The following is a 27,870-nucleotide window of genomic DNA, read 5'->3' as shown; positions in this document are numbered from 1 at the left end:
AAAAAGGAGGCCCTCAGGGAGGGTTTGATGAAGGAATGAATGAGTGAATGAATGAATGAGCCTTTCCCCTCCTCCTCTCCCCTATCACCGGAGGTCCCTCTCCAGCTCAGACCTCACCACTCACATCTGGACCAAGGCTGCTGCCTCTTCACTGGCCTCCCAGCCTCCTTGCCTGCCCTCACGGTCTGCCCATTCGATGGCCTATATTAGCAGCTGTTTTCTAGGCACTGCCAGGGGCTTCTCAGTGGACCTGAGGGTGGGCATGAAGTCACCTTGCTAAGGTGGGGGGACATGGGCTTGGGCAAAACCTATGGCATATAAGTGCCAGAGAGAACACAAATCATGTCCTGTCTCTGGGCCCATTTCTCCATTTTTATTCATTCATTTAACCAACATTAACTGAGCACCTGCTATGTACCAGCCTATAACCCAGGGCCAGTAATAACGACCATGAGGGGGGCTGTGTAACGATGGGAGGTAACGTACCACACCCAGCATGACTTGTGGGGTGCAGTAGGTGCCCAACAGACGGTAGCAGCGGTCATTTCTGACACTGGTGACAAGGATCAGAGAAGGATTCCTAGTGGAGATGGCATTAGGGCTGGACCTTCATGGATGGGCGGAGCCTCACAGGGAGAGAAGAGGAGGAGGCTTCCGGATGGAAGGCAAAGACTTAGCTAAAGTTCAAAGGTAGAAAAACCCTATGTGAATCCAGAAGTCTGAAGAGATGGCTGCAGAGCCCTAGAGGCCAGGAGCAGAAGTTGGACTCCATCCTGGTTGGAGCAGGGAGGGATTATGCCCATTCTCTCCAGGGCTGAGGAAGGAAATGCCCCCACTTTCTGCTGGTTCCAGCCTGGGTGGGGTGTCCCTGGGGAGGGACAACAGGAGGAAGTCTTGTTTCATGTCCTCTCGCCAGCCTGGCCCCTTATAAACTGGCATCCTCCCTCAGGGGCTCCAGCAAGGTGGGCCCACTCTGGTCCCCACTCTCCCTTTTGCTCCTCTTGTTTGGGGAGCCCGCCTGAGAACCCAGGATGCCCCAGCTGCCCAGGTAGAGGCCTAGGGCGCCCCCCCGTACCCATCTGCCCTCACTCCCTCCCTAGGTATCCTTCTCCCAGCCAGGCTCACTAGCCTCAAGGAGCAGTGTGGGAGTTTGATAATCTGGGCTCTGCACAAAAACTTATGCAAATAGATGCAAATGGTGAAAAACCTTGCCAGCTCCGAAGGCCAGTGTCCTGACAGCTAGAATCTGGGGGGTGGAAACAGAAGTGCAGAGGGGTCTGGGAGAGAAATGCCCACCCCTCCCATGCCCATCCTGTGCCCATCCAGCCCCATGTCTCCCTGTAGAACCCAGGGAACTGGAAGCCAGCAAAGTTGTCCTCCTGCCCAGTTGTCCTGGAGCCCCAGGAAGTCCTGGGGAGAAGGGAGTGCCAGGTCCTGAAGGTGAGAGATGCCGTGGAGCAGGCAGGGACCTGGGGCAAGCTGGGGAGGACGGGGTGCAGCAGTTACAGTCTGTGCTGAGAGCCCATGACAAAAGGACAAGGAACCTACTGCGTGCCAGGCTCCAGGCTGGATGCCCAGCATCCGAAGATTGATCCTGTGAGGTAGGTGGTACCATCCCCATTTTGCTAGGGGGAAAGTGAGGCTCAGAGAGGATAAGCAGTTTGCCCACATTCACGGAGCCAGGAAAGGCTGCAGCTGGGATTTGATTTCTGGCTGCAAATCCCTCGTTGCTTTTTGGCCCCTGACATGGGGTGGGACGTAATGCGTCTCTGCCTTGGGATTTCAGGGCAACTTGGACCACCAGGCAAGATGGGCCCCAAGGGTGAGCCTGGAGAGTGCGTGGGGCCAGAGGTCTCCTCTTCTTTCTTTGCTCCGTCCCTGCCTCTGCTTGGCTGCTGCTCAGGAATTGGCTATGATTTCTCTCCTGCAGAGGGGGTGGAAAGCTGGGAGGAGTGGGGAGAATTAGAAGGGCCTGGGCACCCTCCCCTCTGGTGGTTAATGGGCATTCCCTTGGAGGTACTCAGACCTCAAGAGCCAACACTCATCTTTCCCTGGGGCAGGAGATTCAGCGAACCTGCTCCGGGGCCAGGAGAGTGAGGCCGCCTTCAAAGGAGCCAGGCACTTGGAGTCAGTTGGTGCTGGGGTGTTGGTGGACCCCAGGTGTGGCCCAGCGCACCTTGGAACCCCTCTTCAGGGGTCCAAAGGAATCAAAAGGGCTCCTGGGTCCCACACTTGGCCTGTTCCATTGCCTGTGAGGGGGGTGGGGGGTGGGGAATAACTTGGGGGCCCCCCTCAGTCCATCTCCCCTTCCCCAGGCCCCAGGAGCTGCCAGGAGCTGCTGAGCCGGGGTACCACCTTGAGCGGCTGGTACCATCTGTGCCTACCCGAAGGCCGAGACTTCCCAGTCTTTTGTGACGTGGACATCACAGAGTGGGGGCTGGCTGGTGAGCGAGTGTCAGGGAGAGAAGCGACTCAGAAGTCAAGCCCAGTGGGTACTTCTTCCCCTTGGCCCGTAGGGGGAGCCAGAGCCCACCAGAGCCAAGGCATCCCTTAAGTGTAACTCACTAAGGAATGAAGTCTGAGAAGGCTTCACAGAGGAGATGCCATTTGAAAGGGCCTTGAAGGCTGTGTAGAAGTTCTCGAGATAGATGAGGTGCAGAAGGTCATTCCAGGTAGAGGGAAAGACAAATGTAAGGAGGCAGGAGAGTACAAGAGGGTGTGGGGGGACTGTATGAATGAGCTGAGAGTAGGTGGAGTGGTTGGCTGAGGTCTACTGCTGTGGGTCAAGCATGGACTGAGGGCCCCTGAAAAGACCAGTTCACAGAGGGCACTGAATGACCCACTGAGGAGTGTGGAGGGCAGTGGGGAGTCATGGAAGTGTTTTAAGCAGGGGAGGGACCAGGTCAGACATGTTTTAGAAAGAAGACTCAGGCTACACTGTGGCAGATGCATTGAGTGGGGACCAGACTGCAGGTAGGGACACAGGTTAGGACAACTGCAGGGGTCAGGGCAGGAGAAGAGGGTGGGCAGTGGCAACAATGGAAGTAGAGGCTCTTAGACTGAAAGATATTTAGGAGAGAAACTCTGCAGGGCCTGGGGTCTGCTTGGCTTGAAGAGGAAAGTGGGGTTGGGAGGGAGCATCAGGGTAAGGCTGGGTGGGCCTCTGGAGGTGACCTCTCTGCTCTAATATCTTGGTTCTTATGATAGTAAATTAAAGCAGGTTATTTTGAATCTGACCCCCAACTGGACTGACCGTCTCCCGAGGACAGGGACGATGTTTCTATCATTTCATTTCCCCCAGGGCTTTCGAGGCTGCAGTGTAAAGTTGAGAGTCAGTAAAAGGTAATAAGTGTGTGTAGAGCTCATCAGCATATTCACAGGCAAGGCTCACTTGGACTCACACTTTATCAACAAGACCCGAATCCAAAGAGGGGACCCCTGTCCACCTACCCCCCACAGTGCATCCATTCTCAGCTGCCTCTGCCCCCTGCTTCTCCTCATCCCATGCTCAGCCTGGAGTAATGGCTGCCGTGCTAGCCTTCTCTGCCTCCCTAGCTATTCCAGCGGTGACAGGATGGTTCCGTGGATTTCTTCTGCTCTTGGTCCTCCTACAAAGCAGGTCTTGGGAGCCAGGAGTCTGAATTCTGGCTGGGTAATGAGAATTTGCCCCAGCTTACTCTCCAGAGTAGGTTCTCAGTAGGGTCCAGGGAGCTGGAGGGGCATTTCCCTGGCATTCTGACTTCCCACCTGGGATCTGAGGATTCCTCCATCTCTGCCTCCCTGTCCCCCAGGTACCTGGGAGCTGCGGGTGGAGCTGGAGGACTTTAAAGGCAGCCGTACCTTTGCTCACTGTGGGGCCTTCCACCTCCTTGGGGAGGCAGGTCACTACCCAGCTAGTGCTGGGCAGGTACTCAGAGGGCACTGCAGGTGAGCGAGCCTACAGTGGGGCCCTGAAGTAGGCAAAGAAGGTGAGGGAGGCTGGGTTCTTTCCCAGGGCTGCCATGGCCTTCATGAATGACCCAGGACAACTCCTTCCCCTCTGTGGGCCTCAGTTTCCTCATCTGAAAAATGGCAGTTGTGAGACAGGGTGGTGTAGGAGTGAAGAAGCTGGGCTCTGGAGGCAAACAATCCTGAGGTTAAAAGTCCAGCTCTGTCATTTACTAACTATGTGACCTTGGGCAAGTCCCTTCTGGGTCAGAGCCTCAGTTTCCTCCCCTGTAAAATAGGTAAGGAGGCAGGGAGGGAGGGTGCGGGAGACCTCTGAGGCTCTGTTGAGTGTTAGCATTATCTGCCTTTTTAAAAAAATACTTATTCATTCATTCATTTATTTAGGCTCTGCCAGTTCTTAGTTGTGTCATGTGGGATCTTCATTGCCACGTGCGGGATCTTTAGTTGCGGCATGCATGTGGGATCTAGTTCCCTGATCAGAGATCGAACCCGGGCCCCCTGCCTTGGTAGTGCGGAGTCTTAACCACTGGACCACCAGGGAAGTCCCCAGCATTATCTGCTTTGGAAGAGGAACCAGAGAAGGCTTTTTTCAAAGAAACACCAACTGTTGAGGAGAAATCTGAAAGAGGGAAGTGGTTATGAGGAGGTGCCTCAGGAGAGCCCCCTTTCCTGCCCAGGCATCTGAGAAATCCCTCCCAGCTCTACCTGGCACAGTTGCTCCGGCTGCAGATGGGAGCTGGGAGGAGACAAAGGAGCAAGAGGGAAGCTGAGGATTCTGGGAGGGGAAAAGGTAGGGGGAGGAGCCAGTGGCTTTGGAGCCACAGTCCTGAGCTCAAGTCCCAATGCCCCTGTGTAGCCTTGGGCAAACACCCTGGCTCCTTGGCACTGCTGTTTTCTCATGGGGCCTGAAAACATCCACCTCACAATTGCTCTGAGGCTCCTGTGAGATCATCTCTTCAAGGGTGCCAGGCATGGTGCCGGCACCTAGGTGCCTCCCATCCCCTTCCTGCCAGGGGACTCCCTGAGCTTCCACAGCAGGAAGCCCTTTACCACCTATGACACCAACCATGATACAAGCGAGAGCAACTGCGAGGTGACTGTCTGTGGTGCCTGGTGTTTCAGATCCTGCTATCAGTCCAATCTCAACGGGTGCCACTGGATGTCCAAAGCCACTGCCCATAACTATGACATTGACTGGGCCTCAGACTGTGGCATGGGCCACCCTTACCACAGGGTTCACATAATGCTTTGCTAGGGCCCCCTGGCAACAAGCAGGGTTATCTTATCTCTCCTGTACAGTTTCTGGACCCTCGGCTACCCCTCCCCATTGCTAACCATCTTTGCTCCTCTGTCCATGTTAAAAAAAAGAAAATCGGGGGCCTCCCTGGTGGCGCAGTGGTTGAGAGTCCGCCTGCCGATGCAGGGGATACGGGTTCGTGCCCCGGTCTGGGAGGATCCCATATGCCGCGGAGCGGCTGGGCCCGTGAGCCATGGCCGCTGAGCCTGCGCATCCGGAGCCTGTGCTCCGCAACGGGAGAGGCCACAACAGTGAGAGGCCCGCGTACGGAAAAAAAAGAAAATCGGGCTTCCCTGGTGGTGCAGTGGTTGAGAGTCCGCCTGCCGATGCAGGGGACATGGGTTCGTGCCCCGGTCCGGGAAGATCCCACATGCCGCGGAGCGGCTGGGCCCGTGAGCCATGGCCGCTGAGCCTGCGCGTCCGGAGCCTGTGCTCTGCAACGGGAGAGGCCACAACAGTGAGAGGCCCGCGTACCGCAAAAAAAAAAAAAAAGAAAATCACTTTAACCCTTTCCTGGCTTGCAGACCTCTTCCAGTTATTGGGAAAAGCTCACAAGGGCAGAGCAGGGCACAGGTTTCAGTTCCATTCAAGGAGGATATTCCTTCCAGTGAGGAAGATGGACGAATCGGCCTCAAAAGGTAGTGAGGCTTCCATCCCAAGAGGTGTGCAAGCCAAGGCCAGAGGAGCATTGAGTGGTGGACTTGGAAGGATTCAGGCATCCACTGACAATACTCTTGGGCCCCCTGGGTCCTACAAATGGATGGTTTTGTGGTGGGAATTGCACAGCTATCTCACCCTCTCTGTTGCCCTCTCCTGGTCCCTTCTAAGTTGTCTCTTTTCCAGGCTCTGTTGTAAGTCAAGTTCTCATTCTTTGCTACTTCTTGCCTGTCCCATTAGGGGTTAGTTTGAACTCAGTCAAACCAAGGCAGGTACATTTTTCTTCCATGGGGCAACAAGGCAGTGAAACAGCAGTACCGAGCTGGCATTTACTGAGCAGTTAGTTAATTTGCCAGTGTCACATTCTAGAAAGTGTTAGAGCAATAGTTAAGAGTCTGATCTCTGAGCCTGACAGATAGTCCTGGGCTTGCATCCTGCTCTGTCATGTAGCTGAGTGATCTTGAACAAGTTACTCAACCTCTCTAAGTCCCCAGTTCCTGACTTCAGAGTTCACTGAAGTTTATACCAGGCTGCTGCCCCACTAATTCACACTAGAAGGTTAGGGATTCTTGGGGATTGGAGCTGGGAAGCTGTTGTAGCCCAAGGGCTGGAGTTTCTGGCATTCTCCAGGTAGTAGAGAAACGTTTGCATGGGAATTCTTCTCAGGTTCCATGGTCATGTTCTGGGTGGAGGTCATAGATCAGAGGGGCTCCACGGCAGATTGGGTTACGGGAAAAGCAGCCCCCTGGCAAAAGTGCAAAAGACCGGGCTCAGATGCCAAGTCCCATGCTCCTGGCAGGCTGAGGAGCAGGCTTCCCCCAGTCTCTAGTCCCTCCCAGCCTGCACAGCAGGGACCCGGAGGACAGGCACTCTTCGTGGCACTCTACGCTGTGTTCTACACACACTAATGTCTCTGGAGATCCTTTCTTTCAACAGACCCCGCAGGGGGCAGGGCCTGCAATTCCCACCTCTGCCTTCCTTAGCCCTGGCCTGGGCACACACACACATATGTGTGTGTGTGTGTGTCTGTGTGTTTATTTATTTGTTTGTTTGTTTGTTTATTTAACTCTTCTTTGCGGCATGTGGGATCTTTTAGTTGTGGCATGCGAACTCTTAGTTGTGGCATGTGGGATCTCGTTCCCCGACCAGGGATCAAACCTGGGCCCCCTGCATTGGGAGTGCGGAGTCTCAGCCACTGGACCACCAGAGAAGTCCCCTGGGCACATATCTTATGAGTGCCTGCTGTGAGCAGTCCACAGTGGTTGGCGTGCACAGGGGCACAGGCTGTACCGGAAGCGGCCTGTCTCAGAGGTTCTGGCGGGAGATGAGGGAGGGAAGAGGCCGAGTCCCAGGCCGCTAGGGAGCGGTGCTGCCCCAGGGCCGAGGGTGGAGCTTTCCCCGTCGTCCAGGAAAGGGCTGGGCCCGGCCTACATGTGAGGGCAGGAGAGAGCGACTGCAGGCGCTCTCCTGCGGAATCCGGGTGGTGAGCACTGCCTGACCGATTCCCGGGATTCCCCCACGTGACTCTGAATCGCGGATCACCGGATGCCCAAGATTCCCGGGACCCCAATCCCCGATTTCAGATCCTCAGGACCTTACAAGTCAGAGGCCGGATTTCGCCCTGGACACCAGATTCCCAAACGGGACCTCCGGCCGGACTCCGGATCTCCAGATCTTCAGATCCCGTAGGAGATTCCCGATCCTGACCTGATTCCCGATCCCGGGATCCCGGGATCTGTTGTCCCTGGCTCCTGTCCCGCCCCGGGTGCCCAAAGCCCGGCGCCCGACGCCCGAGCGCCCCCGCATGGCGGGGCAGTGCCTGAGGTCCGGAGCCGCGGAGCGCGCCGGCAGCTGCTGGCAGGACCCGCTGGCCGAGGCAGTGAGCCGGGGCCGGCCGCTCGCGGCGTCCCCGGGCCGGGGCTGCGTGCGAAGCCGGCCGCTTAGCGTGGTCTACGTGTTGACCCGGGAGCCGCAGCCCTTGGCGGAAACCGAGACTGGAGCCGAGGCGGAGCCGCTGCCTCTGCGCTGCCTGCGTGAGGCCTGCGCGCAGCTCCCCGGACCGCGGCCACGACCTCAGCTGCGCAGCCTGCCTTTTGGGACCCTGGCGCTGGGAGACACCTCAGCGCTCGACTCCTTCTACAACGCGGGTGAGCGCTCCTGGGGGCGGGGCGGGGCGCTGGGGCGGGGCTTAGGGTCTGGGGAGGAGCCTAAGGGGCGTGGCTCGGCGACTCCCGGGAGACCCCGAGGTGTGGGGTGTAGGGGGCTATGCGGGCATAAAATGAGCTAAAGTCTAGGTGCTCGAGGCGGGGCAGTGATAAAAGTGGAGTTTAGGGGATCTGGAGCACAGCCGGACTCCGGCAGGGATTTAGCGGATCCAGGTCTGGCTCGTGGTTCAGGGTTGGAACTTAAGCACTCTGGAGTCGGCACCGTGCCTAGGGAGAGGCTGGGAGCGGGGCAGGGTGTGGTATCTCAGGAGTGGGATTGGAGAACTCAGCCTCGGGATGATCTCGCACGGAGCTCATGACGGAGAATCCTGGGAGGTGGAACTTGGACTGGGGAAAGGAGCCGTAACATGTGGGCCTGGAATTCAGGGGTCCTAGCATACTACTTCCGAGGATCCGGCTGGAGAGGCAGAAAGAGAAGTGAAGGGGACCAAGTGCCCAACTGCACTGGATTCTAGGCGAGGGAGCTTGGGTTATGAGACCCCAGTAGTTCCGAGAGAATGCGCCGAGCTTGCGGGGGGGCGGGGCTGGAGGCGGAGCAGGGTCGTCCGGGGGCGGGACCAGAAGGCGGCTATTCCCGCGCGGGTCACCCCGCCCTCTCGCCATCCCGGACGCCCCGCCCTCGATACTTATTTGTTCATCCGAGAGTCCAGGAACCGTACTTGCAGGATGTCCATAAAACCGCAGCCTAAAAATGAAGGCTGACTCGACCTTGAGGACACAAAGACACACAGAGTCACAGACTCACAAATCGTACATATCTTGATTCACATAAACTGTCGCAGACACTATCACACACAGAGATAGACACAGCAAGCTGCACACACACACACATACACACACACACACACAGAGGCACAGTGTTTGTACACGCACAGGGCATGTGTGTATACACATGTGTATACACACAGCACACTGCTCGTGCCAGCCCCTTTCAAGAGACTGGGCTGAGAACCCAAGGAAGAGGAATTTTATCTTTGCACAACTCCTGCCTCTCAGATGGCCTGGAACAGGCTCCAGACTGGTGCACAGCCTCCCCTTCTCTGTGCCCAGTGTCCGCAGGCTCTGAACAGTGGATATGAGTCATAGCCCGGGGAGCTCCACTCCTTTCCTTGCAATACTATAGATATAATTTCTGTATGAGCCAGAGGGACCCTAAAAGGGGGAAACTGAGGCCCAGAGCAAAACTGGACCCTGCTGGAGTCACAATGGGAAGGCAGGCTGAGCCAGGATGGATCCCCAGGCTCCTTCCCCACAAGCTGGGCTGGCTTCAGGGCTCAGGGCCCCCACCCGTGTGCCCACAGATGTGGTGGTGCTGGAGGTGAGCAGCTCCCTGGCGCAGCCCTCCCTGTTCTACCACCTGGGCGTGCGGGAGAGCTTCAGCATGACCAACAACGTGCTTCTCTGCTCCCAGGCCGACCTCCCTGACCTGCAGGCCCTGCGGGTAGGTGGCCAGCGGGCTGGTGGGGGCCGGCACAGAGCTGGGGTGGCCTTAATCAGAACACCAGTATCTGAATGTCTGTCCCCTGCAGGAGGACATTTTCCAGAAGAACTCGGTGAACAGAAACCACCTCTACTCCAATGTGCCCTTTGACCTCCATTATGACCTCTGACCTCCACTATCTTTCCTGGCCTCCTCATTCCTCTCTGACCTCCCTAGTGCCCCCTGACATCCATGTGACCCTTTGTTCCCTATGGTCTCCCTTCATGAACTGTGCCCCTTCCCTGCTATTTTAGTCCCCACTGGTGCTGACCTCTGACCCCCCTCACTGCCCCTCTCTAACCTGGTAGTGACCTCTGACCTCCACTGATTCCCACCTCCCTCCCACCAGGATTGCGTTGGCAGCTACACGCTGATCCCCTATGTGGTGACAGCCAGTGGTCGGGTGCTATGTGGAGACGCGGGCCTCCTGAGGGGCCTGGCTGACGGCCTCGTACAGGCTGGGGTGGGCACCGAGGTGCTGCTCACACCCCTGGTGGGCCGGCTTGCCCGCCTGCTGGAGGCCACGCCCACGGACTCCTGGTAATGGGGGCCCTCAGCAGGTGCACCAGGAGGAGGCTGGTGAGGGTACGGGGGCGCTGGGGCTGAGGGGCGAGCCCAGCCATTCTCTCTCCCCCCCTCCCCTGCCGTGGACGTTAGTGGCTATTTCCGGGAGACCGTTCGGCGGGACATCCGGCAGGCACGGGAGCGGTTCAGCGGGCAGCAGCTGCGGCAGGAGCTGGCTCGCCTGCAGCGGAGCCTGGACTGCGTAGAGCTGCTCAGCCCCGACATCATCATGAACCTGCTGCTCTCCTACCGTGACGTGCAGGTGTGCGGTGCGCAGAGGGGCGGGCAGTGGGGGCAGTTGACATTCAGTGTCGGAGAAACCTGAGTTCAGCTCCTGGACTCACTTGCTCACTGGTGGCTTTGAACAAATTATCTGACGTCTCTGAGCCTCGGTTTCCTTGTCTGTAAGAGGGGACGATCATGTCTCCCAGCTGGGAGGCTGGGGCACACAGTGGGTCCTCCGTGTAAGGTGTGGTGTCTCCACTACCTGCTGGGCCTGAAGGAGGCGTGCAGAGGACGGTGGGTGGGAAGATGGGGTGTCGGGGTGGGAGGGGACCCCAGCTCAAGGTTTACCTCAGGGTCTGTGGGCAGATGGGACCGACCAGAGGCCAGCAGGCCAGGGCGTGCTATTCCCTCCTGCAGGACTACTCAGCCATCATTGAGCTGGTGGAGACACTGCAGGCCCTGCCCACCTGTGACGTGGCCGAGCAGCACAATGTCTGCTTCCACTACACATTTGCCCTCAACCGGTGGGTAGCAGAGCAAGGCTCAGGTCATAGCATGTGGGGACATGGGTCTCTGCTGTGCAGAGTCATTGCTGTCTGCAATCACTGCTGTTCAGGGAATTTGCTGACCAAGGTCACACTGATGTCAAATGGTCCCTATTGTTCTGTTCTTGCCGCCCAGGGTGGGGTGGGGTGGTGGCGCTGCCCTTGGAGTGGTCACAGCTATCCAAGGTCACTGCTTCTCAGAGTCACTGCAGCTAGAAATCACTTCCATCTGGGATCGCTACCTCTAGAAAGATCGGAGCTGACCAGAGTCACTGCTATTCTGGGTTCATGATTGTCAGGCCCTTGGACGGGTCCCTGCGGTTCAGGGTCTGGGGGTTCCTAGACAGAGAGTGGAGGCAGGGCCATCAAGTGGGTTCCCAGCCTTCTTCCCCTCCCCTAGGAGGGACAGGCCTGGGGACCGGGAGAAGGCACTGGCTGTGCTGCTGCCACTGGTACAGTTTGAGGGCTCGGTGGCACCTGACCTGTATTGCATGTGTGGCCGTATCTATAAGGACATGTTCTTCAGCTCTGGCTTCCAGGATGCTGGGCACCGGGAGCAGGCCTATCACTGGTAAGGGGCCCAAACGAATGGACAGTGGGCTGAGCTAGAGGGATGAGGAATGAGGCTGTGGGCATCAGTCCAGCCCCGCGTCCCCCCACCCTTCCCCCAGGTATCGCAAGGCTTTTGATGTAGAGCCCAGCCTCCACTCGGGCATCAATGCAGCTGTGCTTCTCATTGCCGCTGGGCAGCGCTTTGAGGACTCCAAGGAGCTCCGGCTCATAGGTGAACCCCAATCCTGCACCCCTATCCCCTACCCACAGGAGCTCAGAGGGGCCTGGGGAGAGGGCAGGGAGAGAAGACACTGGGCTGGAGCTGAGGCCGACCCCATCCCCTTTTGGACCTGTTCTGCCTGAATGCACCCCGGTCCTGGGCCCTCGTGAGCCCTTGAGCCCACAACTGTTCCTAAGCTCACACCTGTGTTCCTTACACACTGAATTCCACGTACACTTGTTCCCACACCCTCACCTGTGCCTGAGCTCCTACTCCCACCTGAGATCTGGCCACACCTAAGTTTTTAGCCATTTCCATGTTCCTGCCCACATGAATTTTGTGGCCTACACCTGGGCTTTGCCCAAAGTTGTAATCACATTCAATACAACCCATGCCCCTCCCTCCCAGGCATGAAGCTGGGCTGCCTTCTGGCCCGAAAAGGCTGTGTGGAGAAGATGCAGTATTACTGGGATGTTGGCTTCTATCTGGGAGCTCAGATCCTTGCCAATGACCTCACCCAGGTGGCACTGGCTGCAGAGCAGCTGTACAAGCTCAATGCCCCCATATGGTAGGTGGCCCCTTCTGTGGTGGTCCTGGGCTGGCCTGGGCTGTCAGCTTCTGCACCTATATCCACTGGCATCTAGTCTGAACCTCTTTCAGACCAGTGCCCATGGCACCCAATGGCCACATTCTGGCTGCATCCAAGCCAGTCTACTGTCCCTGGCAGTGCTAGCTGGTGCCTGGGCTGAGTTGAGGACAAGGTTGTGTCTGCAGGTACCTGGTGTCTGTGATGGAAACCTTCCTGCTGTACCAGCACTTCAGACCCACACTAGAGCCTCCTGGAGAAACCCCACACCACGCCCACTTCTGGCTCCACTTTTTGCTACAGTCCTGCCAGCCACTCAAGATGACTTGTCCCCAAGGGGAGCAGTGCTTGGTGAGGCCGTGGGGTGTGGGACCTGGGAGAGGGGAAGGCCCCTTTTGACCAACCCCTCTCCCCTGTCATCTGCAGGTGCTGGTCCTGGAGATGAATAAGGCGCTGCTACCGGCCAGGCTGGAGGCTCAGGGCACCAACCCGGTGAGCACAGTGACAGTGAGCCTGCTGGAGCCCGGTAAGCAGGTGATATCGCCGGTGAGTCACCCCCATTCACATCTATGCACCCCTTCTCTCCAGCCTTTCCCCCATCCCCAGACCCCTCTCCAGGTCCCCACACCCCTCTCGGACCTTTTTGTTCTCACAGGACATTCCCTCCAGCTGGACCTTCCCGGTGGCCTCCATCAGCGGTGTCAGGTGAGAGGGGAGACCTGGGGGAGTCGGGCGGGGGGGGGAGCACTGCTGGTCTGCCCGGCTCACTGGGGCTCTTCATCCCTTCCAGCGTGTCGAAGCGAGACGAGCGCTGCTGCTTCCTCTACGCGCTTCCCCCGGCTCAGGACGTCCAGCTGTGCTTCCCCAGCAGAGGGCACTGCCAGTGGTGCGCGCAGCCCTTCGGGGTCGGGGTGCTCTGAGGGCAAGGGTGCCCGGGGTATTGAGGGAAAGGAAGGGACATGTTCCCTGGGTGCTCTCGGCAAAGAGGGGACAGTTTCCGCCCAAGGTGCCCCTCCCATCAGCCTGATCTCCGCCCTCAGGTTCTGCGGGCTGATCCAGGCCTTGGTGAAGAATCCGGACTCCACGGCGGCCGCAGAGGAGGCGGAGGGCGGAGGGGAGGTATTGGAGGTGAGGAAGGGGTTGCTGGGAGCTTGAGGAGGGGGAAGGGCTGAGTGCCCAGCTGAACCCCGCATCTCACCCGCCCCCCAGTTTGATTATGAGCACACGGAGTCGGGAGAGCGGCTGGTGCTGGGCAAGGGCACCTACGGGGTGGTGTACGCCGGCCGCGATCGGCACACGCGGGTGCGCATCGCCATCAAGGAGATCCCGGAGCGGGACAGCAGGTTTGGGACCTGAGGCCACGCGGGTGGAGCTCAGGGCTCGGGGTGGGGGGCTGGGGGACCAGGTGGGCGGGTCAAATGGGCGGGACCGCGAGTTGAGAGGGTCCTGTGGGCGGGACTGCAGGCGGGGGCGACGCGGATGCCCAAGTGGTCGAGCCGAGTGCGCTGGCTCACAGAAGCGAGAGTACGAGCCCAGTGGGCCCAGGCCTGTGCGCAGAACTGCAGGGGCCTGGAGGGCGTGTGGGCTGGGTGATTAAGTTGCGGAAGGTCGGGGGCGGGGTTGCTGGTGGGCGGGGCAGATCCTGGGGGCCTGCCTTGCTGGCGCTGGAGTTGGGTAAGCATCTCTGCCCCAAGCTGGCCTGTTCTTCACTCCCTACCTGCCCCCAGGTTCTCTCAGCCACTGCATGAAGAGATCGCTCTGCACAAACGCCTGCGCCACAAGAACATCGTGCGCTATCTGGGCTCAGCCAGTCAGGGCGGCTACCTCAAGATCTTCATGGAGGAAGTGCCTGGAGGTTCCTGCCCTGTGTGGGATGGGAATGGAACGGGAGTTGTGGAGCATGGGGGGCTGGAGCCAAACAAGGGTGGAGAACCCTCCAGGAAAATGAACCCTAGCGTGTGTGGGTAGCTGAGGCAGTGCAGTAGGGTGATGGAGTCTGGGCCATGGCCTGGCCTTTGAGCAGAGAGCTGTGCGCTGGAGTAAGTGGGTGCCAATTATGACCTTGGACTCATCTTCCCAGGCAGCCTGTCCTCCTTGCTCCGGTCAGTGTGGGGACCCCTGCAGGACAACGAGAGCACCATCAGTTTCTACACCCGCCAGATCTTGCAGGGACTCAGCTACCTGCACGACAACCGCATCGTGCATCGAGATATCAAGGTCAGAGTGTAGCTGGCTCACCCTGGTGGGGGGTGGGGAGGAAGAGATATGGCCCCAGACAGAGGCTGACAGTTTAGACTAAGTGGACAGACCCTTTGCAAAGGGTTGGGGAATTCATCAAGAAGGTTCCCTAGAGAAGGCAAGAAGTTCAGATCTGAAGCTAACTTCCAGAGGGGGATAAGTGGGATGGCAGGGGGAGGAGGTTGACAGAGGCAGTGTCGGATTGGGAGTCCCAGGATTTGGGGTCTCGGGATAGGGTCCAGTTCTGGCACCAGGAGCCCAGCCTGATGTCCGCTGAGCACAATGTCCCCTCTACTCAGGGGGACAATGTACTGATCAACACCTTCAGCGGGCTGCTCAAGATTTCCGACTTTGGTACCTCCAAGCGGCTAGCAGGCATCACACCGTGCACTGAAACCTTCACAGGTAACAGGGGGTGGGGTGGTGAATGGGGTTGCTGACGTGGGGCAGAGAACTCTTGGGACCTTCCAGGGAATGCTGTTTCTCCTGGGCATGGAGTTAGATCCTAATGGGGGATGGAACCCAGGGCAGGTGATGGAGCCAGGGGTGAGGTGATAGAATCTAGAACTGGAGCTTGGATAGCTGATGACATTGAGTTTAGTCCCTGAAACGGAACCCAGAAGTGTTGATGCGGGCCAAAGGTCAAAGCGGATGATGCAATCCAGGTTAGATGATGGCACCTACTGTGGATGATGGAGCCCACGAACGTGACGGAGGCTGAGATGAGTGAGGAGACTCAGGATAGATGTCTGATGACCAGGGGAGGTGATAGGAATTGTTTTGGATACTAAAGTTCAGGGTGAATGCAGGTGGCCAGAGGATGATAGAGCCCCCTGCCACCCCCACAGCGACAAAGCCTAGATGTGCATTATTGCTACTGCTCCTGTCCTAGGGACGCTACAGTATATGGCCCCAGAAATCATTGACCAGGGCCCACGAGGGTATGGGAAGGCGGCAGACATCTGGTCATTGGGCTGCACTGTAATCGAGATGGCCACAGGTCGCCCACCCTTCCACGAGCTGGGGAGCCCGCAGGCTGCCATGTTTCAGGTGAGATCCCTCAGGGCCTGGCTTATGAGGTGGGGTGGGGACAGACTGGGCCCTGAACACCTCTAAACTTGTCCCTTGTGTCCCCTCCCTGCCCTCTTCCCAGGTGGGCATGTACAAGGTGCACCCACCAATGCCCAGTTCTCTGTCAGCCGAGGCTCAAGCCTTCCTCCTCCGAACTTTTGAGCCAGACCCCTGCCTCCGAGCCAGTGCTCAGGCACTGCTGGAGGACCCCTTCCTGCAACCTGGGAAGAAGAGCCGCATCCCTGGCTCCCCCCAACAAGCTCTAAGGTCCTCAGGTACCAAGTGGGTGGAGGGAGTGAGCACACTGGGGTGAGGGCAGAGGAGCCGTGGAGGTGAGAGGGCTCAGCGGGCCCCGGCTGACAGCCTTGTCCCTCCCTCAGACGCCCCTTCCGCCAGCCACACTCCTTCAGCTAACTTGACCTCCCAGTCCCAGACATTCCCGCGCCCTCAGGCACCCTCTCAGCACCCTCCCAGCACCCCCAAGCGCTGCCTCAGTTATGGGGACACCAGCCAGCTCCGGTAAGAACCCAGGGTCCTGGGGTGGGTTTGCTTCATCTGGTTTTGTCCTGGTATGCTCCCTCCAGAAAAAGTCCTCCTTGGGGACTTGGGCACTTTGACCACTTGCAAGGATGGCATTTGGTGCCCTCCTCCCAAATGCTCTTACTTATATTTATTGTGCCCTCTCAATGCTGAGTTCATCTCTTTTATCCCTGTGAGGTGGGCATAAAAGTAAAAGCCAGGGGCTTCCCTGGTGGCGCAGTGGTTGAGAGTCCGCCTGCCGATGCAGGGGACACGGGTTCGTGCCCCGGTCCGGGAAGATCCCACATGCCGCGGAGCGGCTGGGCCCGTGAGCCATGGCCGCTGAGCCTGCGCGTCCGGAGCCTGTGCTCCGCAACGGAGGGGGCACAACAGTGAGAGGCCCGCGTACCGCAAAAAAAAAAAAAAAAAAGTAAAAGCCAGGATTCAAACTCTGGGGTGGAGGTGGCTGGACGGTGTTGCTGCCCACACTCCATCAGCCGCTCTTCACTGCACCCAGGGTGCCTGAGGAGCCTGGGGCCGAGGAGCCTGCGTCCCCTGAGGAGAGTTCGGGGCTGAGCCTCCTGCACCAAGAGAGCAAGCGCGGGGCCATGTTGGCTACGGTACTGGAGCAGGAGCTACAGGCCCTGGCGGAGAGTCTGCGCCTGAAGCAGGAACAGGTGGGAGGCTCGCCCCGGCGCCCCCTGCTGGTCGAGCACCGACAGGACTCCTGCTGAAGGCCTCCCCCGTACCTCCGCTCCTTACCCCACCGCGCCCCGCACCCTCCCACCAGCATCTCCCCCGGCTCAGGCGGGAATACTCTATGAGGACCTTCTCTTCCTCCTCAGGGTTCCCATCTGGGGAAGAATCATGTGGAACAGCTACTGCGCTGCCTCAGGGCACACATCCACACTCCCAACCGCCGGCAGCTGGCCCAGGAGCTGCGGGAGCTGCAAGGGCAGCTTCGGGCCCAGGGCCTTGGGCCCGAGATTCTGCAAGGACCACTCTTCGCCTTCCCGGATGCGGTGAGGGAGCTTTCTCAGTTAGGGCTGCCCAATAAGAGGTAGTGAGCTGCCCATGCTTGGGAATGTACAAGGACTTGATGTTGCAAGATTCCATGTCTTCCCCGATAGAACCATCGGGAAAGGGACATCTGCCCAGTCCTAGCTTCCCAGCCCCTCCTTTGATCCCAAGCCCGCCCACCCCACTTGCCTCCTATAGAAGACTTTCTAGGCCTTTCCAACTCAAGCCCCATCTCTGTTTGAAGCTCAGCAGTCTCAGCCGCACCCTTCCTCCTGCTCCAGGTGAAGCAGATCCTCCACAGGCGCCAGATCCGCCCACACTGGATGTTCGTGCTGGACTCGCTGCTCAGCCGCGCTGTGCTGGCAGCCCTGGCTGTTCTGGCCCCAGGTGGGTGGGGGATTGGAGCCTGCCTGCCTGCCTGCGGGGCGAGGGTGTGATCCTTGGGGGCGTGGTGAACACCAATAGGGCAGGTAGGGGCGTGGTCAGTGAGGCCCTGGCTTGACCCGGCGCCAAGCAGGGGGATGGCGTAACCAAATGGATATCTCCCAGGCTGACACTGCCTAGCCCGTGCCCAGAGCCCCGCGTCCTCTGTCGATGTCTGGGGTCCTAAATGGGCATCCTCGCCCTGCCTGAGTTCACCCCACTCGGATTGGCAGAGGCGGAGAAGGAGGCAGTCCCACCGAAGTCGGAGGAGTCCAATAAAGAAGAGGAGTCCCAGCGGAAGCAGCAGGAGACCCCAGTCCAGCGGAGCCCGCTCCCAGGGGAACCCGAGCAGCGCACCCCACCTTCGATGGTGCAGCTGGGACTCTTGCGAGCAGAGACCGATAGGTACAGCTTCTGGGACTCGCCCACAGCCTCTGCAGGAGCTTCACCCCTACGCCCCCTCCATTCTATTGCCTTCTGACTTCTAACAGGCTTCGAGATGTCCTGGCTGAGAAGGAACGGGAGTGCCAGGCCCTGGTGCAGCTAACCCTACAGCGCATCAGTGGGGGGGCCAGGACCTGGGCCCTGCCCTCAGAGCCCCCAGGTGAGTGGGAGCAGGCTGGAGAGCTCGAATGGTGGGTGTGAGGCAGCTTCTTGGCAGAGGCATCCTTGGGTTCACCAGCTGACTTCTCCCTGACAGCTGCTCTCACAGTGGACCAGGGCCTGGTGCAGTGGCTACAGGAACTGAATGTGGATTCAGGCACCATCCAGACGGTAAGGGGGCGAGTACTGGCAGTCCCTGACCCCCACCAACCAAAGACTCCATCTATGCCCATCTTTCAGCTCTTCTCACTTTCTCCCTCTGATGCAGAGAATCTCAATACTGAATGAACACTTTTGTATTTGCCTCCCATTGGACAGATGAGAAAACTGAGGCCCGGAAAGGAGTGTGATCTGTCCTATCATGTTGGTAGTAGAACAGAGCTAGTTCCTGGGTCTCTGGACCCATCTTTCTCTGATTTTACCTCTCCCTGTTTCTGTGTATGTGTCTTTGTCCACAACTAGCTACTGAACCACAGCTTCACCCTCCATGCCTTACTGACCTGTGCCACTAGAGATGACCTCATCTACACACGCATCAGGTATGTCCTGGGCCCTTGAGGGATAACCCACACATATGGCCTCATGCTGGCCAGATCCTGACACCACCCCCCTAGTTACAGGCCTGCCTGGGTTCCTCTCTGAAAACTATAGGGACCCCAGGGTCCCTTGGGGACGGGGGGGGCATCAGGCAGACAGTGGGTACGAGAGAGAGAGCCCAGGGCCGCCTTCTGCCTGAGCCTCATTGAGCCTGGTGCCCCCAGGGGAGGGATGATATGCCGCATCTGGAGAGCCATCTTGGCACAGCGAGCAAGATCCACGCCAGTTACCCCTGGCCTGCAGGAGGCTGAATGAGGACATCAGAGACAGGAGGCCAGACCCAAGGATGGATGAACGCAGGAAACACAAGAGGCTTCTGACACACCTGCCCCAGGACCCAGGGGCAACTGGAGGAGGCCAGGTGGGTGGGGGGCAGGGTAGGGCCCAAGCCTAGCCCCAGTGGGGGGAACCAACCAGAGAGGCGCCTCAAGCTCATGGAGTGCCGGCAGGCAGACTATTAAACAATACTTTTGTACCATTGGGCCTTGGCGATGTCTGAAGTATGGGGAGGAGTCCTAGGACCAGCTCCCTAAAGTCTTTATGTCTGAGTCTAAAGTTCCTTCATCTGGCCCTCTTCACTTCCCTGCTATCACTGCCCTCCCCACACTCCCACCCCCAAGCCGACATCAGCCCCTTGCTGCCCTCAGAATAGACTTTATTGACTTTAGCCAAGGGCAGGCCCTGAGATGGGGGTCCAGAAAGAGGGGTTTTGTAGGGCTTGTAGGGCAGCTATGTCCTGGGGGCCAGGTTGGTTCTGAGGGGCAGAAGGCCATCCACCCACTCACACGGCCGCTCCAGGAGGGTCTGCCACAGCTGCCTCTCTTCAGGTGTGGAGTCCATCCAGGGCACCTGGAGCCCATAGCTGCTGCCTAGATGTGGGCGGGCAGGGGTGGAAGACATGGTCACACTGGACACCCCAGGTCCCAAGGAACACCTGCCTGGTCCCAGATCATGCACTATCACCCCCACGTTCTCCATAGACACCAAAGCTCAGGAAAGGACAGAGAAGTGCCCAGGGCCACATGTCAAGCCCCTGCCTCCTAGCATCGGGTCCCCTCAGGGCTCTGCCCCACTCACCGGTGCCCAGGCTGAGGCGTGTGCCCCCCAGCTGGCGACTGGCCAGGGGCCCATGGTCCCAGAGAGAGAGCTCAGCACAGGCCTGGCGCAGGTCAGCAGGCCCGAAGCCATCGTAAACCATGGTGTGATTGAACATGGGGCTGACGCTGCGTCGCACCACCCTTGTGCGTTGGCGGCTGGCCCGGCTGTCATCAGGCAGCACCAAACTGTGGGGAGGTGGGCTGGCGTCAAGTGGCCACCCCCTCACACCCCCCAGAACCAGCCAGTCACCGAGTCCTACCCATACTTCCTCACAATGTCCATGTCCTCTGGCTCCTGCCTGAGAACTGGCCTCAAACCCTGGGGTCCTAAATGGGCATCATTTAGTATCCTGGGACCTTTGCGCCAACCTCCTCTCAGATCTCCTGCCTTTAAAAGTTACAACCCCTATTCACAGGACCCCAGAGTAATGTCTCTGAAATGCAGTTCTGCTACTCCTCAGCTCAGTCACCTTCACAGCCCCCCAGAAGTAGTTTCCAAACTTTTTAAAGCCTTGGAGCCCTTTCTGCAAGACAAAAATATTATTCAGAAGTACAAAACCTAAAAGAAAAACAATGTCTCTTGTTGAATCAAGGCTGGGAACTCAGAACCTCATTGACCTACCTCTATTTTACTTTCTGAGGGTGGGACCGCACCTGGAGGCACCCCTAGAGTTCCTCCGGTGCTTACTTTCAGAACCACTGAACTGCAAGTTCAGGACCAAACCCCACAGCCTGGCTTTCCAGGGCCTCCATGGACAGGCCCCTGAGATGGACAGGCCCCTGAGACCTCCCAGGTCTCAGCCTCAGCTCTCCAGCAAGTCCTATGCTCCAGTCACTGAAATGCAGCTGCTCAGAGGAGTCCTCAACTCTCCTGACTCCAGGCCTTTGCTCAAGCTCTCCCCTCCACCTCTGCTCAGTGGTCAAAGCCCAGAGTGGGGAATCAAGGGTGGGTGATCAGAAGGGGTTGTTGAAGGTGGGGAGCTCCACTGCATGAGAATGGAAGGGAGGCGGGGAAGTACCGATGCCCCTCACCATTGTATGTAGGTATCCAGGGGTCCTGGGCGCAGAGACACGAGGTCCTGAGCTTCCTTCACCCAGAAGTGCAGCTCCCCGCTCGCGGGCAGTCCTGCGCCTGCAAAGAGGCTCGGCTCAGGCCCTGTCCCAAGGACAGACACTTGTCCCTCACCCTTGCGGGACAGAGATTCCCCGCCTCTCAAGGCACGTCCAGCTTGGTCTCTCGCCGGCGGTCACTCACCCTTAGAGCCAGCGGGCACGTACTTGAGGGACAGAGAGAGCAATCCGCGGCTGGGAAGGTCGTCGGGAGAGGGCGGGACCTGCGAGAGGCGGGCTCGTCAGCGGGTGGGGACAAAGTCCTAGGGAAAAGGGGCCGGAAGGGAGCGGAGTCTCCAGACACCGACGGGTCGGGGTCTTGGAGGGGGCTGCCGAGGGAACGGCCTGGGGAATCCGAGAGCCCTGGGCAGACCTCTGCATGGGGCTGTAAGGTTTCGAGGCTGACGGGGACTGGGGGAAAGCCCAGTGCGGTAAAGGCGGGAGATCTGCGCCGCGGGTCAGCTGCTCACCCGGGGCTGCAGGGGGAGCCAGGTGGGCTCAGAGTCCCAGTCCCACGTGTCCAGGGGCACTTCGACTTCGCCCAGAAAGATGTTGCGACCCAGGCTTTCGCGGTGCCACACGGACAGGCTCAGCACGCGGTCCCGGAGCTCGGCCTGCGGGACGGAGTGCTGGGGACAGGAGGTGCACTTTAATGAAGCAGCGTCGATGGCCCCGGCCTCAGTGTTGCGGGAGTGCTGGCTGGGGCTCATCCTACCACGCTCCTTGCTGGAAGGAATCCTGGGGAACCCCGGACGGTATTAATGGGGGTCTGGACTAGCGCCGCGCCCACCTCTAGACTGACATGTTGGAGAGCGCGTTAATGCGAGGGCCTCCCTGCCGTTCCTCCCCCAGAATGGAGGATTGGAACGACCGGCAATGACGACACCATGGCTGCCCCCGCCACCCGGTCCCCGCAGGAAGGGGCGTTCGGTTCATTAATGGGGGGCCGCCCTGGCGTCGCAGCCTCACCCAGAGAGTCTCGTTGAAGACCGGGTTCAGATTCCGTTTCTTCACTGAGGTCTTGCGCTTGCTCTGCTTACCCGGGAGGAGTTTGCTTTTGACGTAGCTGGAGCGGGGCAGGTGAGGACCAGAGGTGAAGGGGGCCCCCTTTACCCCTCCAGCGTCTACTCCCCAGCCACAGCCGGGAACGCAGCTTCGCGTGCCAGGCCTCGTGCAGCGCTTTACAGGAGCTATCTCACCCAGCTCCCGCGTCTACCAAGAACGTTATTCCCATTTTGAAGATGAGGAAACTGAGGCCAAGAAAAGAGGTGGGGTTGGACAGTGAGAGCGGCTCCCTAGCGCCCCTCCTCGCGGGGTCAGACACTCACGGGTCGGAGCGGCGGCGCCGGGCGGCGGCCAGGCCCTGGCACTGGATCACGTGCACGCGCAGCTGGGCGGCACCAGGCTCGTAGCGCAGCGCGAAGTACAGGGAGCCGCTCACCTGTACCGCGCCCGCCTCCGCCTCCCCGGACAGGCTCATTTGGCTGCTGCTCAGCTGCGGGCGGAGGGTGGGGAGGTCAGAGCGGGCTGCGGGGCTCACGTCGGGGCCGGGGAAGGGGAGCGCGGAGGGTTCAGATGGGAGGGGAGGGGGGTAAAGTGAGGTAGCTTGCCTGGAGGCTGGAGTGTCAGGTCCGGGGGTCAAGGGAGGGGTCATGCAGGGGCAACGCCTCGGGATACGGGGAGGGGAGGCCCACCCCAGGCCTTCTCCCTCACCCCCTCACCGCGGAGGAGTTGAGGCTGGGCGTGGAGAAGCTGCTGCTGAGCACGCGGTGGAGTGACAGGTCGGGCCCCGGGGCCTCCTCCCCATTCTCCAGGATCTCGGACGCCTCCTGGGTCTGAGGAGGGGGTAAGTGACGGGGGCGCCCCCTAGCCCCCCGCCCCTCCCGCGACCGCTCTTGGTCCCGGACCGCTCGCAGCCTCGGGCAGCTGCACTCCCCGCCCTAAGTCCTCTCCGGGTCTTGAGAGCAGCCGCGGGCCGCTCCCGCCTACCTGGGCAGGCGCGGGCTGCGGCTCCTCCTCTCCCCTCGACGGAGGCTCCAGCTCAGAGTCAGCCTCCTCGGCGGCGAAGGCCTGAACGCCCCCGGTGCCGGGGGCTGGGAGGGGCACAAACAGCTCAGCGAGCCCCTCCCCTGCCCGCCCTGCCCCTGAGCAAATTTGGAGGGGCTGGTTTACAACCCCCATTCAGACCCCAGTGCTGGCCTGCGGTCGCTGGTGGAGACCACACCTACCAGCCCCCTAAGCAGGACAAGGAAGGTGAACACAGGTGGCTGGGGTCACTTAGAGCTGCCTCTGATCCCCGCAACCTCTCTGTGCTCCCAGCACACACCTTCCCACTCACCTTCTTGGGCCTGGGGCTCCTCCTCATGATCTGAAGCCTTTGGGGGGACATGTGGTGAGGGGAAATCAGGTCCCTGAAAGAAGCAAGGGGTAGAAGTCACAGAGGGGGCCAGTGGTGAAGGGATCAGAGGTTCCAGCTTCCGATTTTGCACTGCCCTCAGGGCAGAGCTGGCAACCAGCTGCAGGGCCAGTCTGGCCTGTCCTTCACAGCCCTTCACACTTCAGGGCCTGCCCTACCCAACTCCCAGGATCCCATTGGTGGCATCTGAGTCTTGGACCTCACCCAGCTCAGTCCACACTCCACCCCTAGTAACCAATTCAGAGTTTCCCTTAGAGGATGGGCCCACACCCCCGTTTGACAGAGGAAGATGACAGCGGCCCAGGCCAGGGTCTCCTGGTTCTCAGGCTGGGCGCTTTCCCCAGCACAACCCACCTCCACGCCAGGGACGCTGTACATTCATTCATTAGCCCATTCAGTCATTCATTACTCACCTCAGTCTCGCTGGACCTCTCTTGGGGGGCCTCGTCCATGGGGAGCCTGGGAAGAGGGAGAGGTATAGTCAGAGATGGGCCCCAGGTGACTGGGAGGCACCCTCCACTCCCTGCCATGCCTCCTCACCTGGGCTCCAGCGCCTCTTCGGTCTCTTTCCCAGCAGCCTCAGCCTCCCCATCGCTGCCCTGAGCCTGGTCTCCTGCACCCAGGTGAGAAGTTCTGTGAAACTCTCTTCTCAGGATGTCTGGCCCTTGGAGATGCCCACCCACCTCCTGTAGCCCATGGAGGGGTGGTGCCCACCCAAAGTCACACAGTGCCAGGGGCAGCTGGAACTGAAACCAGGGGCCCTCTGTCCTTGTCCACATACACCTGGTGACCTGGGCTGCCCAAGGCGTGCCCCACTCTGGGGAGCTCCTCTCACCCCTGGAGCCCTTCTTCCTGCGGATGGAGGCGCGAACAAGGTCAGAGCCAAGGTGGGCGTGGTGGTGCCGCTGGAAGCGTGCTTCCTGGAACCAGTCCCCTGTAAGGATCTTCAGCTGCCCAGGGTCTGCCAGCGATGTCCGGAGCTTGCTGGAGGATGGGGGAGGGCGTGGCTGTCACCACTCATGCAATCAACATTATTGCCACCCACTCTGTGCCAGGCCCTGTACCTGGGGCCAGGGATACAACAGCAAATCAGACTTGATCCCTGCTTTGGAGGAGCTCAGGTTGGTGGGGAGACTGAGTCCAGAATAGACAAGTACACTATAGTGAGGTAGAGCCATGATGTATGTAAGAGGGCCAGCTTTGCCTGTGAGAATACTGGAGGGCTTCCCAGAGGAGGTGACATGGGAATTGCTCTTAACTGACAAATTGGAGTTCTCCAGGTAGAGAAGAAAAATAATTATTATTCATTAAATGACTGTGTATAATCCTTCCTAATTCTATGAGGTAGGGCTCGTTAGCTCCATTTTACAGATGAGGAGAGTGGTGCTGGGGAGGTCCAAGGTTACAAGCTAGGAGGTGTCTGTCTGTCCCCAAACACTACTTGTAAGTCCCATGCTGCTCTGTGATTGTGCTCTTCCAGGCAGGAGAAACATCATAAAAGCGAAGGGTGTGTTCGGGGACTGTGGAGCACCCGAGTGGCTGTAGTGGACATTTTGTATATGTGTGTCAGCGGGTGAGGCTTACTGGTGGAAGAGGCTGGCAGGGTCCAACCAGGGAGGCCTTGTGGACCACGCTTTGGAGCTTGCCCCTGGCAGGAGATTCTGAGGAACCATGTGAGGTTTCAGGAGAGGATATTAAAGACAGATCTGGAGAGTCCCAGCTGCAGCATGGAGGGTGGGCCAGAAAGGGCGAGCCTGGAGGCAGGGAGGCCGGCAAGGGAACTGGTGCAGCCACCCTGGGAGAGGTGATGAACTGAGCTGGCCAAGGGTGGAGTGGACCAGTGGGCAAAAACAAGACTACCCAGATATCTGACAGGCTGCACATTGGTAGGGGAGAGGGTGGGAGTCACCCAAGCCCCCCAGTGCCTGAGGCCCCTTCCTCTGGGGCTCCCCTACTCTGCCTGACCCGTCCCTCCTCCAGCTGGCGCAGGTGGGCATCTCGCTTCAGGACCTTGGCAATAGCCTCTTGCTCCTCCTCTGTCAGGAAGCTGAGATCCAATTGCCCATCAGCCTCAGGCTGTGGCTCATGTGCCATGAGGGGGCCAGGCAGGGACCAGAGCCCCTTTCGATATGGGTGGCCCCTCTGGGGCATCAGCTGGGGCAGCGCCCAGGCTGGGCACACGTGGCTCCCTGGGGGCAGAGCAAGGGTCAGGTAAAGGCCTGCCCATATACAGGGCACATCCTGGAGCCAATTGCCTTTTCTGCCCAAATATACACCCCCCATGGTGGGTGGGGTACAAGCCCAGGAAGGCTGAGATCAAGGTTGCATGAGATGCACTCGTTGACACATGCACACCGAGACCCATGAACATACTCAGGGACACACTCAAAGACATGTAGAGACACACATGCACACACTGATACATGTAGATATAGTTCCCTACAGTGAGATGCACACCTGGTCACACATGCACACTGACACCTATATAAAGACAGGCTATGCATACCCGGTCCCCCATAAAGGGCCCTATGCAGTCATAGGCCCAGATCCATGTCCAGACCAAGAGATGCATGTAACATATCCTTAAACCTGCACACAGGCTCATGCACACAGGGGAGACAAGGAACCACAGATTGGTTCACCTATACAAGAATAAGTCCAGGGACAAAGACCTGTCCTTAGATATATACAAATCACACACACTTTTGCACACACATACTGCATCCCCCAAACTAGATTGTGAGCTCCTTGAAGTCAGGGACAGGGCCTCATCTTCAAAGCCAGAACTGTGCACACAGCAGATGCTTAGTAAAAGTTTGACTAGTTAAATGCAGAAATACGTGCACCTGCACACACATGGGAAATGCACACACACGAACACGCAGCCAGACGCACAGGTGCACATACATATCTGCTCACCACCCTGCCCCGGGAATCTCCCAACTTGGGTCCTTTCCCTCCACCCTTCACCTCCACCCTTCACCTCCACCCTGCTCTGGCCTATTGGGCCTTCCTGTCTGAGGCAGCCTCCTCCCCAGCTCACAGCCTAACTTCCTCCCCCGGAGGTAACTGCTGCACCCACTCCCACGGAGGCCTCCAGCCCAAGGTTGCCCCTGCTGTCAGCCCTGGCCCCTGGCCTGGAGCCCCTCCCTAGACCCCTTTACTCTGGCCACATGGGTTCCCCACGCCCTGACCCAGGACCTGGCTGGGGTGGGACCTGGTGGTGGAGGCCGAGTGCTGCAAAGCAGCTAAGGTACCACGGTGACTCCGGAAGGAAAACATTTTCCCAGCTCTGAGGGGCATGTGGACGTGGCAAGGAGCCTGTGACGGGGCCGTGGGCAGAGCCGTGGCCTGAGCCTGCTGGGCGGTCTCTCCTCTCCTCCCGCCCCTTTAGTTCCCTCCCTCCCGGGGCACCAGGCAAGGCTGAGATGGGAAGAGGACACTCAGCAGGCAGGTCCTGGCTTGTGCCTGCCGCCAGCCCACGCTCTGTGCCCTCCCAGCTGAGTCAGCGAGCCCCTCGAGCGAGCCCTCTCCCCCTGCTGCCCCACCCTCACCCGGGAGGTGGGTGGGTGTCTCTATCGGGTGTCGTGTATGACGCTGTGGAAATGCCGGTGTGACCGATGTTAACAGCATTTCCTGAACATCTACTGTGTGCAGATCCTGGGTGTTACAGACGCACTGTTTAGAGCTCTTCTGGGGCCTGGTGTGTGAGCCTGTGTGGCTGCCCCTGTGTTACCCAGTGCCACTGTGAGTCTCTGTTCAGCAGGCGTCTGCAGACTGTGGGATCTGGGAGGCTGTATATTTTGTGGGTGTGAATGTTGTATCACTGCATGTGTGTCTGGGCCTCATGTCACAGTGTGGTGCTGCATGGGGGACTCTCGTCTGTGTGGTAGGTTCTGTGACTTTCTGGGCGACGGCACAGTGGGGTGTGTGCGCGTGTGTGTATGTGTGACTGGGCTGTGTGTTGTGGTGTGTACTCTGGTGCCCTGGGGGCCACCAGGTGTGTGTGTATGAGTATGGAGGTGGAGGGACATTCCACAGAACTGACCCTGCCCGCCCTTGTCCTGAGGTCTGCTTGGGCTGGGCTGTGGGCATCTGAGCCCAGGGTCACCAGCAGCACACGCTTACCTGCAGTCCCCTCTGGTTCCAAAGGCAGAATCCAGTGTCTGGTCTTCCCCACTCTGTTTCAACACTTATGGGACAGACCCATTGGTCAGTTTAAGGGTCTGTCCGTCTGTCTGGCTGTTCCAGCCCCAGACACGCTCCACCTCCCCGACCCCTAGGTCCTAGAGGGTGCTCAGGATACCAGGTGGCGGTGCCCACCCCTCGGGACACTGGCAGGGGCCCTCTGGCCCCGAGGTGTATTACCTGTAGGGGTCCAGTATGGAGGGGACACCTTCGTCGGGTAACCCCGGCTCCCCCGGCAGCTGAGTTTCAGGGACCAGAAGAAGAGCAGTGAGGGCCTAAGGCTGACTCA

The 27,870-nt window shown here is 59.1% G+C and overlaps 3 protein-coding genes across 4 annotated transcripts; 2 read left to right on the top strand and 1 right to left on the bottom strand.

Annotated features, from left to right (window-relative positions):
• Positions 1–450: 450 nt before the first annotated feature.
• FCN3 (ficolin 3) lies at positions 451–7,591 on the top strand (the record flags this gene model as incomplete). Its single annotated transcript, XM_082612116.1, is given in 15 exon segments — positions 451–464; positions 950–1,002; positions 1,005–1,031; positions 1,034–1,048; positions 1,345–1,440; positions 1,787–1,835; positions 2,323–2,422; positions 2,424–2,444; positions 3,556–3,567; positions 3,571–3,685; positions 3,792–3,889; positions 3,891–3,927; positions 4,962–5,182; positions 7,178–7,335; positions 7,486–7,591. Coding segments are annotated over 15 exon segments (1,122 nt in total).
• MAP3K6 (mitogen-activated protein kinase kinase kinase 6) lies at positions 7,195–19,145 on the top strand. Of its 2 annotated transcripts, XM_082615299.1 has the most exons (29): positions 7,200–8,049; positions 9,429–9,568; positions 9,657–9,680; positions 9,957–10,147; positions 10,265–10,433; positions 10,814–10,920; positions 11,342–11,512; positions 11,613–11,725; positions 12,122–12,281; positions 12,488–12,650; positions 12,726–12,845; positions 12,955–13,004; positions 13,090–13,185; positions 13,340–13,427; positions 13,509–13,642; positions 14,027–14,154; positions 14,380–14,516; positions 14,837–14,942; positions 15,430–15,587; positions 15,691–15,883; positions 15,989–16,127; positions 16,645–16,804; positions 16,973–17,149; positions 17,429–17,534; positions 17,804–17,975; positions 18,062–18,174; positions 18,271–18,344; positions 18,636–18,712; positions 18,935–19,145. In XM_082615299.1, exons 1-29 carry the CDS (start codon positions 7,707–7,709, stop codon positions 19,023–19,025), a joined length of 3,900 nt encoding a protein of 1,299 aa, XP_082471425.1. In that variant the 5' UTR covers positions 7,200–7,706; the 3' UTR covers positions 19,026–19,145. The 2 variants fall into 2 exon arrangements, with proteins under 2 accessions (XP_082471426.1, XP_082471425.1); XM_082615300.1 differs by lacking the exons at positions 17,804–17,975; positions 18,062–18,174; positions 18,271–18,344; positions 18,636–18,712; positions 18,935–19,145 and having other exon boundaries at positions 7,195–8,049; positions 17,397–17,473.
• Positions 19,146–19,418: 273 nt separating this feature from the next.
• Positions 19,419–27,870, bottom strand: SYTL1 (synaptotagmin like 1). The gene is made up of 15 exons (XM_082612889.1): positions 27,762–27,870; positions 25,354–25,582; positions 24,229–24,377; positions 23,934–24,006; positions 23,807–23,852; positions 23,316–23,388; positions 22,967–23,070; positions 22,699–22,812; positions 22,306–22,472; positions 21,947–22,043; positions 21,448–21,606; positions 21,123–21,201; positions 20,900–20,999; positions 19,848–20,053; positions 19,419–19,639 (listed from the first exon to the last, which is right to left on the bottom strand). Exons 2-15 carry the CDS (start codon positions 25,542–25,544, stop codon positions 19,500–19,502), a joined length of 1,698 nt encoding a protein of 565 aa, XP_082469015.1. The 5' UTR covers positions 25,545–25,582; positions 27,762–27,870; the 3' UTR covers positions 19,419–19,499.

The sequence above is a fragment of the Mesoplodon mirus genome (assembly GCF_964341445.2).
Source record: "Mesoplodon mirus genome assembly, chromosome: 3".
Taxonomy (NCBI): Eukaryota; Metazoa; Chordata; class Mammalia; order Artiodactyla; family Ziphiidae; genus Mesoplodon; species Mesoplodon mirus.
This window is presented reverse-complemented; position numbering and strand designations above follow the sequence as displayed.

Bases quoted from the DNA above. Each gene is read 5' to 3' on its own strand.
- SYTL1 (XM_082612889.1), bottom strand. From the start codon at position 25,544: ATGCCCCAGAGGGGCCACCCATATCGAAAGGGGCTCTGGTCCCTGCCT. The intron at 24,378-25,353 runs GCAGAGTAGGGG...CCCATCCTCCAG, and splicing joins CTGGAGGAGGGACGGGTCAG to CAAGCTCCGGACATCGCTGG. The intron at 21,000-21,122 runs GTGAGTGACCGC...GCCTCTTTGCAG, and splicing joins CGTGCCCGCTGGCTCTAAGG to GCGCAGGACTGCCCGCGAGC.
- MAP3K6 (XM_082615299.1), top strand. From the start codon at position 7,707: ATGGCGGGGCAGTGCCTGAGGTCCGGAGCCGCGGAGCGCGCCGGCAGC. The intron at 13,005-13,089 runs GTGAGAGGGGAG...CATCCCTTCCAG, and splicing joins GCCTCCATCAGCGGTGTCAG to CGTGTCGAAGCGAGACGAGC. The intron at 13,428-13,508 runs GTGAGGAAGGGG...CCCGCCCCCCAG, and splicing joins GCGGAGGGGAGGTATTGGAG to TTTGATTATGAGCACACGGA.